This window comes from Puma concolor, chromosome C2 (assembly GCF_028749965.1).
Source record: "Puma concolor isolate L17-30 chromosome C2, mPumCon1.1.hap2, whole genome shotgun sequence".
Classification (NCBI taxonomy): domain Eukaryota; kingdom Metazoa; phylum Chordata; class Mammalia; order Carnivora; family Felidae; genus Puma; species Puma concolor.
Window position 1 is genome coordinate 26,073,497 of NC_141675.1, and position 16,566 is coordinate 26,090,062.

The 16,566-nt window shown below is 38.0% G+C and overlaps 2 protein-coding genes across 8 annotated transcripts in view; one reads left to right on the forward strand and one right to left on the reverse strand.

Moving 5' to 3' along the window:
* The window catches only part of BTD (biotinidase), a 30,017-nt gene extending 26,946 nt beyond the window's left edge, over positions 1–3,071 (reverse strand). Inside the window, exon 1 of one of the 2 annotated variants that reach the window (XM_086674263.1) lies at positions 2,947–3,071. In XM_086674263.1, the coding sequence (XP_086530389.1) occupies positions 2,947–2,957 (11 nt within the window). In that variant the 5' untranslated portion in view covers positions 2,958–3,071. Of the gene's footprint in view, positions 1–777; positions 929–2,946 lie in introns of those variants that run through there. The other variant, XM_086674262.1, reaches the window with a different exon arrangement.
* Positions 1,326–16,566, forward strand: part of HACL1 (2-hydroxyacyl-CoA lyase 1) — a 38,880-nt gene continuing 23,639 nt past the window's right edge. For 3 of the 6 annotated variants that reach the window (XM_086674258.1, XM_025912948.2, XM_086674260.1), the window contains exons 1-7: positions 3,130–3,356; positions 3,556–3,660; positions 8,863–8,903; positions 9,529–9,609; positions 11,742–11,814; positions 13,995–14,072; positions 14,887–14,981. In XM_086674258.1, the coding sequence (XP_086530384.1) occupies positions 3,267–3,356; positions 3,556–3,660; positions 8,863–8,903; positions 9,529–9,609; positions 11,742–11,814; positions 13,995–14,072; positions 14,887–14,981 (563 nt within the window). In that variant the 5' untranslated portion in view covers positions 3,130–3,266. Of the gene's footprint in view, positions 1,612–3,129; positions 3,357–3,555; positions 3,661–8,862; positions 8,904–9,528; positions 9,610–11,741; positions 11,815–13,994; positions 14,073–14,886; positions 14,982–16,566 lie in introns of those variants that run through there. The other 3 variants (XM_086674259.1, XM_025912949.2, XM_086674261.1) reach the window with 3 other exon arrangements.

Genomic DNA, 16,566 nt, shown 5'->3' on the forward strand with positions numbered 1-16,566 from the left:
GTTGCTTGCTCTTGGTTTGTTTTTAAGGTACTTAGTTTCAGCTTTCTTTTATTTCAGCCAATTTTCTTTTCTTTTCAGCCATTCTATATCACAAATAACCCTAATTCATTTCTTCACTTGATAACCAAACACTTCACATCTTGATAACATAGGTTTGTGAGACAATTTCTTATAGGTTCAGCTGGTGTTTTGCTTTTTAAATAATCACAAGGATTTTTAGTGTCTTTGTTTACTGAAATTAAAACATACTATCATAATTTGGGGGCCTGAGGAGTTACTATTACTTTTAGAAACTGCCTTTAGAGAATATATTTTCTCTAGGCACTATATTTGCAACTCTTAATAAGTTACCTGGTTGCCTGGATATTCTCTTTACCCAGATGAACTTGGGCATAGACACTTTGATGACCACCTCTGCTCTTTGTTTGTTTGTTTATTATTTTATTTCTTTAAGTAGCCTTCACACCCAGCACGAAGCCCAATGTGGGGCTTGAACTCATGACCATGAGATCAAGACCTGAGCTGAGATCAAGAGTCAGACACTTAACCAACTGAGCCATCCAGTCATCCCAGCTCTGTGCTTTAGAGAGCATATTATCATTGTGTTAGCCTTTTCTTAAAAAAAAAAAACAAAACAAAACAACTCAGACTTATTCCTCCTTTGACCTCATTCCATGGATAAAGAAACAAAACCAAACAAAAAAATTCCAATAAAACATGCACCAAATAAAATTCATGCCTACCACCAAAGTAATAAAGAATGTGGTTAATGCTTACAAAGTTTGCATGGAAGGGCCTGGATAAATCACAGCAGAATCCTGTAATCACAATTGGATGGAAAGGAGTTGCTCTCAGGGCTTGCTAATCCTAGGGACAAGGATCACTTCTGCTGAATCATCCGACCAAGTACACAGTGGAACGTTGTACCCTGAACCAAAGATACAAAGGTGAAAGCAAGTTTAAATAGTCTCATTGACTTTTCCCCTTGCTAAAGGCCAGAATCCAGTCAGTTGAGAATTTAGCCTTTTTGTAAAACCCATTAATCTAAATTCAGGGGACTTGTTCCAATTCATGGCACAGTTTTCACCACACTTTATGTGGAGTCATTTTGTCCATGATTGTTTTGACACAGAAGTAGACACAAGGTCCCATGAATGGACTAAGGATCTACACGGTCTGTGCTGCCAATGTCAAACAAGTAGCCTTGAACCTGTAAATCCAAACGAATCAACAGTATTACTTTGGTAACAGGCAGTCACACATTTCATTGTTAACTAATGCCTCAACCATGAATACAGAGCTAGGGGTTCCCAAGTCAGGCTGCAAATCAAAATTAGGTAGCAGCTTTAAAAAATATACAGGTGCCTAACTTGTCCTAACTCACTGATTCAGAAGATGTGGTGTAGGGCCTAAGCAACTGCATTTTTAAAAAGCTTTCCAAGTGATTCTGATACAATGGTAGTACAGACTCTCACATAGGTGTTGATATAAACAATACTACCTGATAGAGGAGGTCCATGCTTCTCAGAGACGGGAGACAAAGAACAGGACTATTCAAAGCCACACAAAGAACATTTTGCATCTTTCTGGAACATCAATTTCACTTGACTGGTAAGCTTAAAATGTCATTTTTATTTTGGGTGGCAATTACATAGGTATAGCCAATTGTCAAAACTTCTTTATGACCTGTACATTTAATTGCATGTTTATTTTACCTCATAAAAAGATAATATTTATATTAAAATATGGATACATTTTGGAGTGGAAATGCAACACCTGCATTTATATTTTAGAGGAACTCTGAGACATCAAAGAAATCTCCCACTTTGATTGGCTACCTCAGGCTAGGTCCCCTATCCAGGGAGGTAACTATTTCACTCTCTTGTCTTTAGAGTGGGAGGTTAGGGCTTGAACCGCCAAAAAGAAGACCTTTTGGAAGGGCCCATGACTACAGTTGGAAAATCTCTGGATTTAGAAATCCTTTCACTTCCAGTGCTTTTCATTCATTCCTCTACCCATGATCCACTCCCTTCTCCTCTACCTTCCACATATTACTTGCCTTTTTGCTTTGAAACACTCCAAATCCTCAAAAATTTAAAGTTCCACTCTTTGTTATGGAGATTTTATTACTGAACCGGTGGTTTCAGGACCTGGACGGAGACCACACCCTCAGAAATTGCACTACAAACATCTTTTTCGCTCAAAAATGCGTTTTAAAAGGTTATCAAGCTACAGGGACTGGTGGTAGACAGGGACTAAATCTAAAAATTATGAAAACCCACATTTCCTGACTTTGGAAAGACAAGAATGGAGAGTGGAGAGGAAGAGTGGGCTAGTCGCAAGGGTTAGAGAAAACAATGGTCAAATGTAACTAGGTTCAAGGGTTCCTTCTTGTCTCTTGTAGCCTAAGGGCTAAACAGTGAGTAGAGTACAAGCTGGGGATTCTGAAGAATGGGATGGGTTCAATGGCTCTGGGCAAAATTACTTTGTTTTTTGGTTAGGAAATTCGGTGTCCCCATGTATATTGGGATAAAGAGCAAATCCGTTTATGGATTTAACTGACGTGTACTATTGACTATGTTTCACGAACTACATAGTTGTGAAACTTCTTTAGTTACAAAAGAGCGTGTAAACCAAAAAGCGTGTAGTAAACGCCTAGTACACAGCAGACGTACAAGCACAATACGACCGAAACTCAACTTTGCACTAGACTAGGCTCCACCCAGCCCACCCGGGTCCCAGCAGCCTTTGCGAAACCTGCCTAGGCCCTTAGGGCGCCCGGGGGGGGGCGGAGGCGAGAGCGCCCGCCACGCCCCCTTCCGCTAGTGCTCCTAGCCCTCCTTCCGCTCCTACTCTGCGTGTGCTCCACTCGCCTTAGCGAACCCCCAAATGCCTCCGGAGGGTAGGCACAGAGGAGCTAGAGGCCTCAGAGGTACGGCGTCTCACCTGCTTGGCATAGGTCTCAGCCTCCTGCTAGTCCCGCCTCCTTCTGGCACTCTGGCCCCGCGAATGGAGGAGCTGGAAAAAGGGCACGGCTCTGATTGGAGGAGTGTGTTTACATTCTCAACTCACGCTGCGAGCGGACGGATTTAAGCCCCGCCTTTTCCTTCCCGCTTTTCAAATTGGTTGGTTGCCTTCCTCCTTGTCAGTCAGAGGAGCGGTTTCCACAATTGGTGAGCGGCTGTCCCCCAGACTTTATTTTGCTGGGCGTCTACGTGTCAGCTTGATGTTTGACTGCGAGAGTATCTCGAAGTTTTAGGTGGAAGATGTCGGAGACTAACAGAGCCGCACGTAGCGACGGAGACGAGGAGCAGGTTTCTGGTGCTGAAGTCATCGCCCAGGCCCTGAAAACGCAAGTACGGTGGACTCTCCTACGGAAGCCGGCGGGGGGGGGGGGGGGGGGGGGCGGAGACGTTGTCTTGGAGACAAGGAGAGCGGTGCGGTGCGGTGCGGTGGGAGGTGGGGAGGTTTTCCTTGAGGCTTTCCTTTTAGCGCCCCGGGAGGGAACGGTGTGGCGCGGGCCCGGGCATTTACTCCCCTGTTCTTGGCCCCCAGGAGGTGGAGTACATGTTTGGCATCGTAGGCATCCCAGTGACCGAAATCGCCGTTGCGGCCCAGAAGATGGGCATCGGATATGTCGGGATGAGGAATGAGCAAGCGGTGAGTATGGACAGTGGGGGGCCGAAAGCGTTATTGGGAATGATTGATAATAGCAGCAGATATTCATCTCAGACACTCAGCCCTTACCACCGTTCTTCAAGCAGACCAAGCGCAGCAATCCTATGAAGCAAGAACTGTTTTTGTTAATCCTAGTTGACACAGAGAGGTTGAGTAATTTGCCCGAGGTGACACGTTGCTAGTGTCAGAAGCCAGGATTTGAACCCAAGTATTCTGGGGTCTGAAGTCCATGCTCTTGACACTACACCGGGTCGTTCTCTGCCAAGTCTAGAGCGTTGGAACTGAAAGGGACACTTTTCCTGGTCTGAATTCAGTCCCTCTGTCCTCTCATAACTACCTGTTATGATGTATCTCTTTCTGTGTATTATTTGTCTGGTCTGACTTCCCTATTAAGCTGTGAGATCCAGGAGAGTGGGGATATTATTTCTTCTTGACACATCTGTATCCCCAGTGCCTAGCACATGATAGGTGCTCAGGCCTTTCCTAGAGATGAATGGGTGAAGGCCAAGGCTCTCATGTTATATGGTAGGTGGCCCTGCAAGGTAATAGGTTCACAAATGGTAAAGCCATGATTAGAACTCTGGTGTCCTAAATCCCAGTCCAGTCCTCCTTCCACTGCATCATGCAACCACTCTTCTTAGAGGCTTATTTGGAAGCAAAAGAAAGGAAGATGAGACATTTTGTCAACCCAGTCTCAGTGCTTCCTGTGTGCTAGTTTCAAAGATCAAGAAACTACTTCTGCAGCGTCATATCCTGTCAGTCCATCTAAAGCTAAGTATTCCTGCTTTGTGCTCTCACTGTTTGTTGCTCTCTAATTCAGGCTCTTACCATCTGTTGCCCAGACAGCTGCCTTGACCTCCCTAAGTGGTAACCTTTCTCTGCCATCACATGTAGGCTCCTAGAGAGCAGGAGTTGTAGTTCATTTGTTATATCCCCGGAGTGCCTGGCTTGTTTGGGGCTTTTGCATGATGTAAATGCTTACCACATTGTTTATTAATTCAATGGCAGGCCTTAAGTGTAAGATTTGAGGAGTATGGGTTTTTTAAAATCTTAAATCAGGTCTTGAGTTTGTATCATTTCTTTTTTCTTAGTTGGAACAATATTCTATCCTGTCGTCTATGTGAGAAAATAAGGCTACTGACCTATTAATAAGTCAGTAAGTAAAATGTAATAAAATAACTTACATTTTACTGTTTTTTATGAAGGTGGAATGTTTGGTTTCTTCTTCAAACACCAAATATTTATTGAGTACATACCAGGTACTGGTGTATAAGTCTTCTTCTGACTATTGGAATGAGTCACATGACTGAGGGAAATATATATCAGGAATGTCTTACAGGTATCTGAAACCCATGTCTGATTTTGAATTCACTACCTTTTCCCTCCAGATTGGCTCTTCCCTCTGTATTCATGATTTGAGTCAGTGGCACTGTGATTCACCTACTCAGTCAAGCAAGCCCAAATCTAGAGGGTTATATTTCAATATTTCCTTCAGGAACCAGGTTTAGTTGTGATCTTTAAGTTTGGGAAGGTGAGGTAATTATAATAGTATAATTATAAATGTATGTATAAGGGGCACCGGGGCGGCTCAGTCAGCTAAGCATCCAACTCCTGATTTTGACTTAGGTCATGATCTCATGATTCATGAGATCGAGCCCCATGTCTAGCTCTGGGCTAACAGGGTAGAGTCTGCTTGGGATTCTCTCTCCCTCTCACTGCCCCTCTCTGGCTCACGTGTATTCTCTCTCTCTCTCTCTCTCTCTCTCTCTCTCTCTCTGAAAAATAAATAAATAAAACAAAAAATGTATGTATAAGGAATGGTGCATATAGGGGCGCCTGGGTGGCTCAGTCGGTTAAGTATCTGACTTCAGCTCAGGTCATGATCTTGTGGTTCATGGGTTCGAGACCCTGTCGGGCTCTGTGCTGACAGCTCATAGCCTGGAGTCTGCTTCAGATTCTGTGTCTCCCTCTCTCTTTTCCCCTTCCCTGCTTGCACTCTGTCTCTGTCCCTTTCTCTCAAAAAAAAAAAAATATATATATATATATATATATATATATATATATATATATATGTAAAGGAATGGTGCACATAAAGGATGACTGGTTCTCTTTGTGTGGAACAGAGAAGATTACCCGTGAAGGCAAGGTTTGTTCATGCTGTTCCATCAAAATAGCTTAAAGGCACAATGAGCTGTGAGACTGAATAGGTAGACTAAGGGGAGGTTGTAGAAAGTCTATGGCTGGAAAAGGAATGTGGACTTTTTTAGTAGGCATTGAATGAGACCTGAAAGGTTTTTCGAAATAGGTGGGAGACATAATTAGATTTGTACTCTAGAAATCATGGTAGTACAGAGTATAGATCAGCAGGGCAGCTTGAAGTTTTATTTCAGTCCCTGTAATCTCAGTGGAGGGCCTCCGTAGGTCCCAGGTGCTTGACTGGACATATGGAATATGGAGATGAATGACATACTTTCCTTGTACTTGAGGAGCTTATAACCTGGCTGTGGAGACAGACATAAACAGACAATTTTATTATAATGTGGTAAGTGCTATGATAGAGATATATTCAGGGTGCTGTGGAGGTCCAGAAAAGGGTACTCAGCTCAGCCTAAAGCTTCAGAAAAGGTTTCCTGGAGATGATCCCTGAGCTGCCTTGAAGTATGAGTGGGCATTAACCAACTAGGAAGGAGAGGACAGGCTCTTTTGGAAATGATTCTTAGATGTGGGCTTGCTTAACTGACTAGGGGGATCCCAGCACCGCTGAGTCAGATCGGGAATACAGATGGAAGAACCAATTTGGAGGGAAAAGGTAATGAATGCAAATTTGATGACTGAGATGCCTGTAGGACGTTCCCGGTACGCAGTCCCCTCAGTCAACCTGACTCTTCACAGTACAGTACTCAGGAAGACTTAACTAGTGCCTGAATTCAGGGTGATGACAGGGTGATGAAAGGAGAGTGTGAGAACAGATTCAGAAGCCATTCAAGAGGCCGAAGAGGACTTGGCGTCCAATTACACGTTTGTGCTAAAGAGAAAGGTGTAGTTGGTTGTGGATGGTTGTGACCTGGTGGTCTTTCATCAGATCCTTAGCGTGATCAAGACATACGCTGACTGGCTTTCCAGGGGGGAAGCACACTGTTGGGAATGTGACAGTTACTGAGGACTAACTGTGCAAGCAGTGTTCTGAATGTTTTACATATGTTAACTGATTTCATTCTCAGAGCAGTGCTGTCAGTCATGTTCATTTTATAGATAAGGAAGCCAGGGTACAGAGGAACTTGCCAAAACTACACAGCGGAAAGGAGAGGAGCAAGATTCGAATCAAAACAATTCAGTTCTAGAGTCTGCTCTCTTAAGTACTACACACAGCATTCTGCTTGTGAGTGGAGGTAATTTGGTAGAGAAATACATGTTTTATGATCATAAAAAGAGTTCCTTTCAGCTTTTGACATTTGCTACCAGAAGGATATAATTTTTGGTATATGTTGTTTTGTATTTTGCATTCTGTAGCAATATTTCTTACCCTGCTTTAATAAGTGGACAGTGTTCTTCAGTGTTCAGATTGCACCAGACATTATATTTTATGCACTTGCATTTTTGGAGTTGTCTTATTACTATCCTGTGTGAGTTTGGTCTTGTGTGCAAAAGGGAAAGTGATAAGGGCCAGCGGAGAATAGTAACAAAGAAACGGCATGGAGCCTGTGTGCCCTTTCTTAGTTGGGCATATGGTAGTGGTAGCAGTTAAAGATTCTTAAAAATTTATTTTTAATTTTTTTTACCCTTATATCCTAAACGTTTATTTAAGTTAAGTCTACTACACCTAAAATTGAGTGTTTAGAAAAATATCATTTTTATTACTATTTCTAAAAAAAAAATGAGAAGAAATAATACTAGAAAAAGATGTCTCAGACTAAGAAAAAGGATTTATTTGAGAGAGTATTTAGCAGTTTTTCAGGTTATCTTGTATTTAATTTAGCACCTCCCCTTTTTCCTGTGCAGTTGAAGGGTAGTTTAAAAGTAAAACCTAACCAGGGTGCCTGGGTGGCTCAGTTTGTTAAGCATCCAACTTCAGCTCATGTCATGATCTCAGGGTTCATGGGTCCAAGCTTCAGATATTCTATCTTCCTCTCTCTCTGCCCCTCCCCGGCTCCCTTGTCCCCCTCAAAAATAAATAAACATAAAAAAATAAAATAAGAAAGAAAAGTAAAAACTAACCATATGGAGGCCATAAAGGGAATCTCAACAAATCTTCAAAGATTGAAAACATACAGTATATGTAACCTGACAGCGTAGAAATAAATTCAGTAACAGAAAGATAACTAGAAAATCCCCAAACTTGAAAGTAAAATAACATATTTGATACTTGGTAAACGTTTTTAAGGATTGGTAAAATCTAAAAAACTTTAGGGCAGAGTGGTCAAAAATGAAAGAGAGAAAATACAAATTACTAATAGCAGGAATGAAAAAGGACACATCACTATGAACCCTAACTAACCAATGGGTTGAGGAAGAAATCACAGCAGAAAATAAGAAATATTTTGAATTGAATGATATAGAAAAGATGAGATTTCAAACTTATAAGGTAGAGCTAAAGCAGTTCTTAGAAGAAATAGCTTTAAGTAAATCTATTACCAAAGAAGATTTTTAAAAATCCGTGCTTTAAGCTTATATTTTAAGAAGCTAGAGAAAGAAAACCGAACTAAACCTAAAATGAAAGGAGTAAAATAATGAATACAAGAGCAGAAATCAGTGAAATAGAAAACAACAGTAGAATCTAACAGTAGAATCAACAAAGCCAAAAATTGGTTCTTTTAAAAGATTAATAAATTTGATAAATCCCTAGCAAGACTGATGAAGAATAAAAGAGAGAAAACATAAATTGCCAATATTAGGATTGAGAGAGAACATTTCTGTTGATCTTGCAGATATTATTAATAATAATCTAAGAGGATATTATTAATAAACTAGATGATATAGACAAATTCCTTGAAACACTAAGAGCTAGATTAGATACCTAAGCCATTACTTGAAATTTACAGGTAGAACATTACTTATTAAAACTGAAAGCATTCCAGTTCCTCCTTTACCACTCTGTTCTAGTTTTTTATTTAATAGTAAATATTTATACATGTACTTACTGTAATGATCCCAGTATGCTTAAGTCCCAGTATTTTTTTTTTGTAGGCTTGTTATGCTGCCTCTGCGATTGGATATCTGACAGGCAGGTAAACTCAAGTCTATGTTTTATTTCTGTTTCTTTTAAAGGCTGTCTTAAACAGAGTTTCTTAAGAAATTACTTTGTGAATATAAAATGGCAAACTGAATTATATATGGAGATACTTTTTCCTTGAGTGTTCTGAAGTTAGAAAGTTACATCTAGGGTAAAGCATTCAAATTAAATTTTTAAAAAAGTTGAGGCAGGTCATTCCATTTCAGAATTACTTTCTGTCAGATATCAATTGACATATTTATCTATTAAAATTTTTTAAAGATATTTTTCCACATAAAAATGTACTCCACATCAAAAATTTTCTTTTGTATACAGTTAAATCAATGGGGCCCAAATATAACCTCTTTAAAATATGAAGAGGTTCAAAATATGAAGAAGTTAGTGAAATATAGTGTGAAGATGATGGGTCTCTTCTTTCTTGCAGGAAGACTGATACAGTCTTTCTTTTGTTTCTTTTATAATTCACAAAATATTCTAATAATTGCTTTACCAATTGTAGTAAAGACCTATATGTCCTTCCTTTGAAGTCCAAGAAAGTTGCCATGTTTCCCCCTAAAGTGACATAATCACCTGTTCCACTTGACCTGCTTTTAATAAAATAAATTCTGTTTTGCTTCTAGGCCTGGCGTATGCCTTGTTGTTTCTGGCCCAGGTCTCATCCATGCTTTGGGTGGTATGGCAAATGCAAACATGAACTGTTGGTAATTAAATTGCTATTACTGAAAACATTTTCTTAAATGTCAGTGTGTGATTTTACCTACTGGAACAACCAGTGATCTAGCGTGAGAAGACCTGGAATCAGGTGCTTGAGGGAATGGCTTGGTAAAAAATTAAATTAAGAATAGTGTTAGGAAGAACAACAAAAAAATATCAGTAATCTTACTTAGAGGTAAACACATTTTTGAGTTTTTGGAAAACTTATGTGTAGAAGCATATGGGAATACACGTATGCTTAATTCATTAAGTCTCCCTGTATAAACCTTCTTTCAAGTAACATCTTCCTTCATTAAGATATAAGCATTTCTAGGGGTGCCTGGCTGGTTTAGTTTGTAAAGCTTGGGACTCTTAATCTCAGGGTCGTAAGTTCAAGCCCTACATTGGGCATGGAGCCTACTAAAAAATAAAAAAGATATAAGTGTTTCTTTAAAAAATTTTTTTTAATGTTTTTATTTATTTTTGAGACAGAGACAGAGCATGAGCAGGGGAGGGGCAGAGAGAGAGGGAGACAGAATCTGAAGCAGGCTCCAGGCTCTGAGCTGTCAGCACAGAGCCCAACATGGGGCTCGAACTCACAGACTGTGAGATCGTGACCCGAGCTGAAGTCAGACGCTTAACTGACTAAGCCACCCAGGTGTCCCAAGATATGTGTTTCTAAACATATGTGTAGAAGCATATGGTGATAGATAGCTCTGTGTTTAACTCATAGAAACTAGACAGTGTATAACATGTCATTCATATTCATCTTTCATTAAGATAGAAGTTTATAAACTTACGTGTAGAAGCTTGTGGGAACAGGCTTACGCTTAACTCATTAAAACTATACTGTGTATAAACCTTAAAAAAAAACGAACACATTTTGGAGTGTGTGTGTATATGTATGTGTATGTGCCTCTCTATATATGTGAATGTGTGTGCAGTTCTCTTTCAGTGCAGAATTATTTTTAAAACACCTCAGCTCAGAATGTAAGAATGTATCCAGTTCTTTATCTTGTTTTGCATAACTAGCAAGACAATTGAAATTCTTAGATTTTTTTAGTTTGCTTTATAAGCTCTTTAGTACGTACTCTTTGACCTTGCACTTAACCCCATCTTTGGGGTTAACCAGTAAGGTCTTGTTAAAAGGAGTTATGTTCTAGTCAATTCATAAAACATTTAATCTTCCTTCATACAAAGAAGTATCATCCTAGTATGAAGGAAGAGTAAATATTTAGATATTATTTACACCAGTGTCCTAGTAGGTAGGACATTGTCCGCTTTCTTGCCAGATGCCTTCTTTCCTTTCTTCTTATAGTAGTTTAAAAGTAAAAACTAACCATGTGGAGGCCATAAAGGGAATCCCAACAAAACTCCAAAGATTGAAAATATACAGTATTTGTAACTTGCAGTTCTTAGAGGAAATGGTTTTAAATGAATCTGTTACTAAAGAAGATCAAAGATCCATGCTTTAGTCAATAAGATCATGTTAGAGGGGGTTATGTTCTAGTCAATTCATAAAATATTTAATCTTCTTTAATACTAGGAATATGAAAGAAGATTAAATATTTTAGTGTTATTTAGACTAATGTCCTAGTAAGAGGGCATTGTTCACTTTCTTGACATATGCCTTCTTTCTCCCTTCCTAGTCTTTCTCTTTCTTTACCTTCTTTAGGGCCTGACTTTGTTTTTCGTAACTTTTAAGTTTGCCATAACTTTTCTTCTCCTTGAAGGATAAGATTGGATTATTGGTGTGGAGTTTCTTTCACTCCATCATTTCCAAATAGACTCACTTAGGAAGGTGTGAAAAACAATTGTTTCCTCCTCTTAATCCCAAGACTAATAATGGGAAGGGCATAAAAAGTTATTTTACATTATCACAGGTAGAGATTTAGCATCATATCCAGAAGGACTTGGGAAGAGGGAGGCATGGAGGAAGAGCATTTACTATAAATTTCAGATTTTTCTGAAATTAAGGAATTAAAGAAGGGTTCTCTCATATCCGGTTGCCTACTAAATATTTAGTTTGTTGAAATTTTCTCTGTCAACATACATTGCTGTTTACTTATTGGGCACTTTCCTCAGTATTTTACATGTCTATCTTACTTGTAATTTTCTTTTAAAACAACGAATTTTTCAGGCCCTTGATTGTGATTGGTGGTTCTTCTGAAAGAAGTCAGGAAACTATGGGAGCCTTCCAGGAGTTTCCTCAGGTATCCAACTCTAAAATTGTTATTACAGAGTTTAGTAGCATAAATCAATGCTATTAAGATTTAATGAGAAGAAAAAAAAAGATTTAACAGAAAAAATAAAAACCTATCTGTAAAATAACACAATGACAATAAAATAGACATATTGGAGATAATTTAAAGGTGATTTTTCCTTAACTACAAGATAATCTCAGTGTGGATATTAAAAAAGCTCAGGCTCTGCCTGCTTAGGAGCAGTCTTCCAAGAAATACATCTTTTTTTTTTTTTTTTTTCCTTAATGTTTATTTTTGAGACAGGGAGTGGGGGCAGAGAGAGAGGGAGACACAGAATCCAAAGCAGTCTCCAAGCTCTGAGCTGTCTGCACAGACACTTAACCAACTGAGCCACCCAAGCACCCTAAGAAATACATCTTTTTAACAGGCTTTTACACTCTGAAAATAAGTCTTAAAGATGCAGGAATAAAAATGGTGTAGGACAATGCCTCTCAAACTTTAAGGAAGTAAAAAATTGAGAGGAAAAATCCTACTTAAAATGACTATCAGTAAAAAATAAAATGACTGTCAGTAGACTCTGGACAAGTTCATTTTTATCTTAGAAAGCTGAGGAAAGAAAATATTTAAAAATTTCTAAAAACTTAAAAGAATTTGTCAACAAGATGGTATAGTGGGATTTTTTTTTTTTTCGCTTTTCTACATATTTAATACAGGTGCAACAGAGGTATTCATAAATAGATGCATAAAACAAAATGCTACAGGTTTAAGAAACATTGTAGAAACAAATAGGTGAGAGTGAATGATTAACTCTTAAGCATATATTTACCCATTCATAGTACAAAGTTATGAGCAAAGTTAAAACCGTTAGGCAGAGTCTGCTGGTTGATCGTAAGTCATTGTGAGAACCTCAGAATATAAACATAGAATTTTATATATGGTTTAAATCATTGTAAAATTTTAGATCTTGGCATAGTTTGATGCAAAAGTTACATTTCTGTCCTCTTGAAAGGGAATTGAAGTTTTACTTCGTCAATGGCAAAGAATAACAATGGCTATTTAAAAGATGCTGATAGGGGCACCTGGGTGGCTCAGTTGGTTGAGCGTCTGACTTCAGCTCAGGTCATGATCTCACAGTCCATGAGTTCAAACCTGCGTCAGGCTCTGTGCTGCCAGCTCAGAGCCTGGAGCCTGTTTCAGATTCTGTGTCTCCCTCTCTCTCTGCCCCTCCCCTGCTCATGCTCTGTCTTTCTCTGTCTCAAAAATAAAAAAATAAAAAAAAAACATTTTAAAAAATTAAAATAAAAGATGCTGATATATTTGAGAAATAAGTAGAGCAGATAAGTTATTTAAAAAGAAATTTAAGATTGCTATAGAAACTTTATAGATGAAAAGAAAGCAGAGGTAATGTCCATTGCAGATATTTTTTTCCTGAAAAGGAAGATGAAATAAGTTTATTAGATGAAATGAGAAATTTGAAGAGAAAGATCACTACATTTGATTTAAAATCTAAATACTGTTTTTGTGGAAATACTGCCATGACCAGGAAGAGACTGAAAATCTTAATTCCTTTGTGCTTGTGGGACTAAGACTACCAACTGTTCCATAGATTTCATACCAAAAAGTATCAAGAGACACCATTTCTATATAATGCCTCAGGGAACCTTAAACAGTGAAAAATTAACAATACTGAACCGACACCTCCCAAACAGCATAGCAGTAAAATATGTAACAGGAAAATTGGCAGAAACGTAAGGTTAGATTATCATTGTAACAACATGAAACAGATGAAGTTTTGTATTCCTGGCTGTGTAATTTTTGGGTCCAAGATACGCTCATTTTAATTTTTAGTGGACATGATCAACTTCCCTTCTATTTAGACTTTCACCAGCAGCTTAGGAGAGTGCCTGTTTTCCTGTGTGGAGGTAGACGCTGAATATTATCAAACTCTTTCTTTTTTGCTAGTCTGAGAAGTGAAAATGATGTCTTGTTTTTTATTTACTGTCTGAATCATACTGAGACTTAAATTTGATTGTGCTTTGCATAGGCTTTACAGAAACAGCCCAAGTAATGTATTTTCTCCATCTTTTCTCTAAACATAATAGGAAGTAATGAGTTAACGTTTTGTCTTCCTTCAGAAGAGTAATATGATCTATAAGCTGAATTTTAAGGGATTTTCTTTCTGTATATAGGTTGAAGCTTGTAGATTATATAGCAAGTTCTCTGCCCGGCCAAGCAGCATAGAGACTATTCCCTCTATTATCGAGAAGGTAAAGTATTTAATTACAGGTCCTCCAACTCAACTGGTTTTTCTCAGTTGCTCATACCTGTGTTATTTTTATTCTCAATAGAATGAGCAACAATTTAGTATATATTCAGGCAGTCAAAAATGATATAAAGAGCTATGTACATTTTAATTTTGCTGTCATTTAATTATAGACACAGAGATAAAGTAAATAATTTTTGAAAAAAGTTTCTCCTTAAGTTTTTTAAATTACTATTTTTTAATTACAGAAAAGTAAAAAGAAAGATAAAAGGAGACCCTGAGTTCCCTTTCTGTCATGCTTTTCCAAAAGATTATGTTTGAAAATTATACTAATGCATATAAAACTGTGTCTTAGTTGATTAAACAGCGTGTTATAAAGTAATTTTAGTTGGCCAACATTGGTATGTGGAGTTATGTTGGAGCTGTTTCAAAACCATGTGGTACATATTACAACATCACAGTTGGCCAAGTCTTTAGGATTAGGAAGCAGGGAAAAGTACATGTTACAGAGGAAAGACTTGGCAGGCAGAGCTTGGTGGGTAATTTCTAAGACCAATGCGTGCTACAACATGGATTTTAAAACCTTTGGCGAGCATTTTCTTTCATATCTCTCCCCTTTAAAAAAATACTTTTAAAATATATATTTCAATAGAGGGCATTTCAGTTTTAGTTAAAATTGCTTATTTCTCCAGCTAAGGATGTCCAGAAAAATTAAAATCGTATTCCTTTCACAATTTTAATTATCTTTGAGTGAATTATGTATTTCGATTATGTAATGAGAGTTTTAAAATGTTTTCTTCTATTTGTAATAAATTTAGGCAGTGAGAAGCAGCATTTATGGTCGTCCAGGTGCTTGTTATGTTGACATACCTGCAGATTTTGTGAACTTGCAGGTGAATGTGAATTCTGTAAGGTAAGGAATAGTTAACGCTGGAGTTCTTTCTTAATTGTGTTATTATAATGTTTAACTTTTTCACAGATTACTTAGCAGTTTATAAATTAATCTTCATTTGTCTTAACTTTTGACAATTTAATAATTAAACTAAATCCTGGCCAAAGGCCTGGAGCTTTCTGAGCACTCATTTTAAATTATTCTTCTAATAGCTATAAATAATACATCACCATCAATGTAGTAGGGGTTATATAGAGTCTTCATAGTGTAAACCAAGAGATCAGGCGACTGTTGAAAAATTCTTTAGGACTCGGCATAAAAAATTTTAGTCTTTCTGTCTGTCTCTGTGATTTAAAAATATTCCAACTCAGGTGTTACTATGATTTGCATGTTCCCTTCTTTCTTAAATAAACACTGGGTGAATAAAGAATATAAGAAACATTTTTCACTGGGATCAAAGTCACCTCAGGTAAGGATGGATACTTAGGTTAATGCATCACTCTGGGTACCATTTAGTATATTCTTGCTGTTGTGGACCCAGTGGTTCTCCAGTGACTACAGAGAGACGGTGTGCATTTCTGTGTATTCAGTATACCAAGGAGTTGCTTCTCTTGGTGAGAGTCATCTACTCTGCATAATACCTGAACATGATAAATGCAGTATTGAGCGGAGGGAAGGCAGAGATGAGTCTCTGGTAAGTTAACTCTGTAAGCCTTCTTTAAAATTTTTGTAAAGGTTGAATGTCTTTTTTGTATTATATGTTCAAATTTTGTACAGTGTGCAATGTTTATTCAAATAAATGAAAACACTGAGGATTTGGTGTCTAGAAATACTTAACTATAATTTAAATTTCTATGCTAACTATACTTAATATTTCTTTTCTAATGCATGTTGTATACTAAAATATTGACTCTCCCAGTGAATGGAAATACAGTGAGGTAGTTAAAAGCATGGGCTTTGGAGACAGAATGACCTAGTTCAATCCAGTCTCTGCCACATACCATCTGGGGACGCTGGGCAAATTACTTTGAGTTTTTCCCCCAGTGGTGATATGGAAATAAAATGCCTAACCTCATTGTTTTGAAAATTAAATGAGACTAAATGACACATAGTATTAGACACTGGCTTTTAGTATGTTTTTACTATTATTACAACAAGAACTATTACTACAATGTAAAACCATTGATTCAAATTTCCTGTCAATGAATTACTCACTTGATTGGTTTTAGATGGTATTAGGCAATAACTTAATTTACTAGGTGTGATAGGGACATTATGGTTATATAGGAGAAAGTCTTTATATTTTAGAGCTGCATGGAAAAGCTTTTAATTGCCTATAATTCTCTTTAAAATGGTTCAGGAATGGGGCGCCTGGGTGGCTCAGTCGGTTGAGCATCAACTTCAGCTGAGGTCATGATCTCACGGTTCATGAGTTCGAGCCCCGTGTCGGGCTCTATGCTGTCAGCTCGGAGCCTGGAGCCTGCTTCAGATTCTGTGTCTCCCTCTCTCTCTGCCCTTCCCCTACTCGCACTCTGTCTGTCTCTCTCTCAAAAATAAATAAAACGTTAAAAAAATTAAAAAAAAAATAGTTCAGGAAACAAATTTA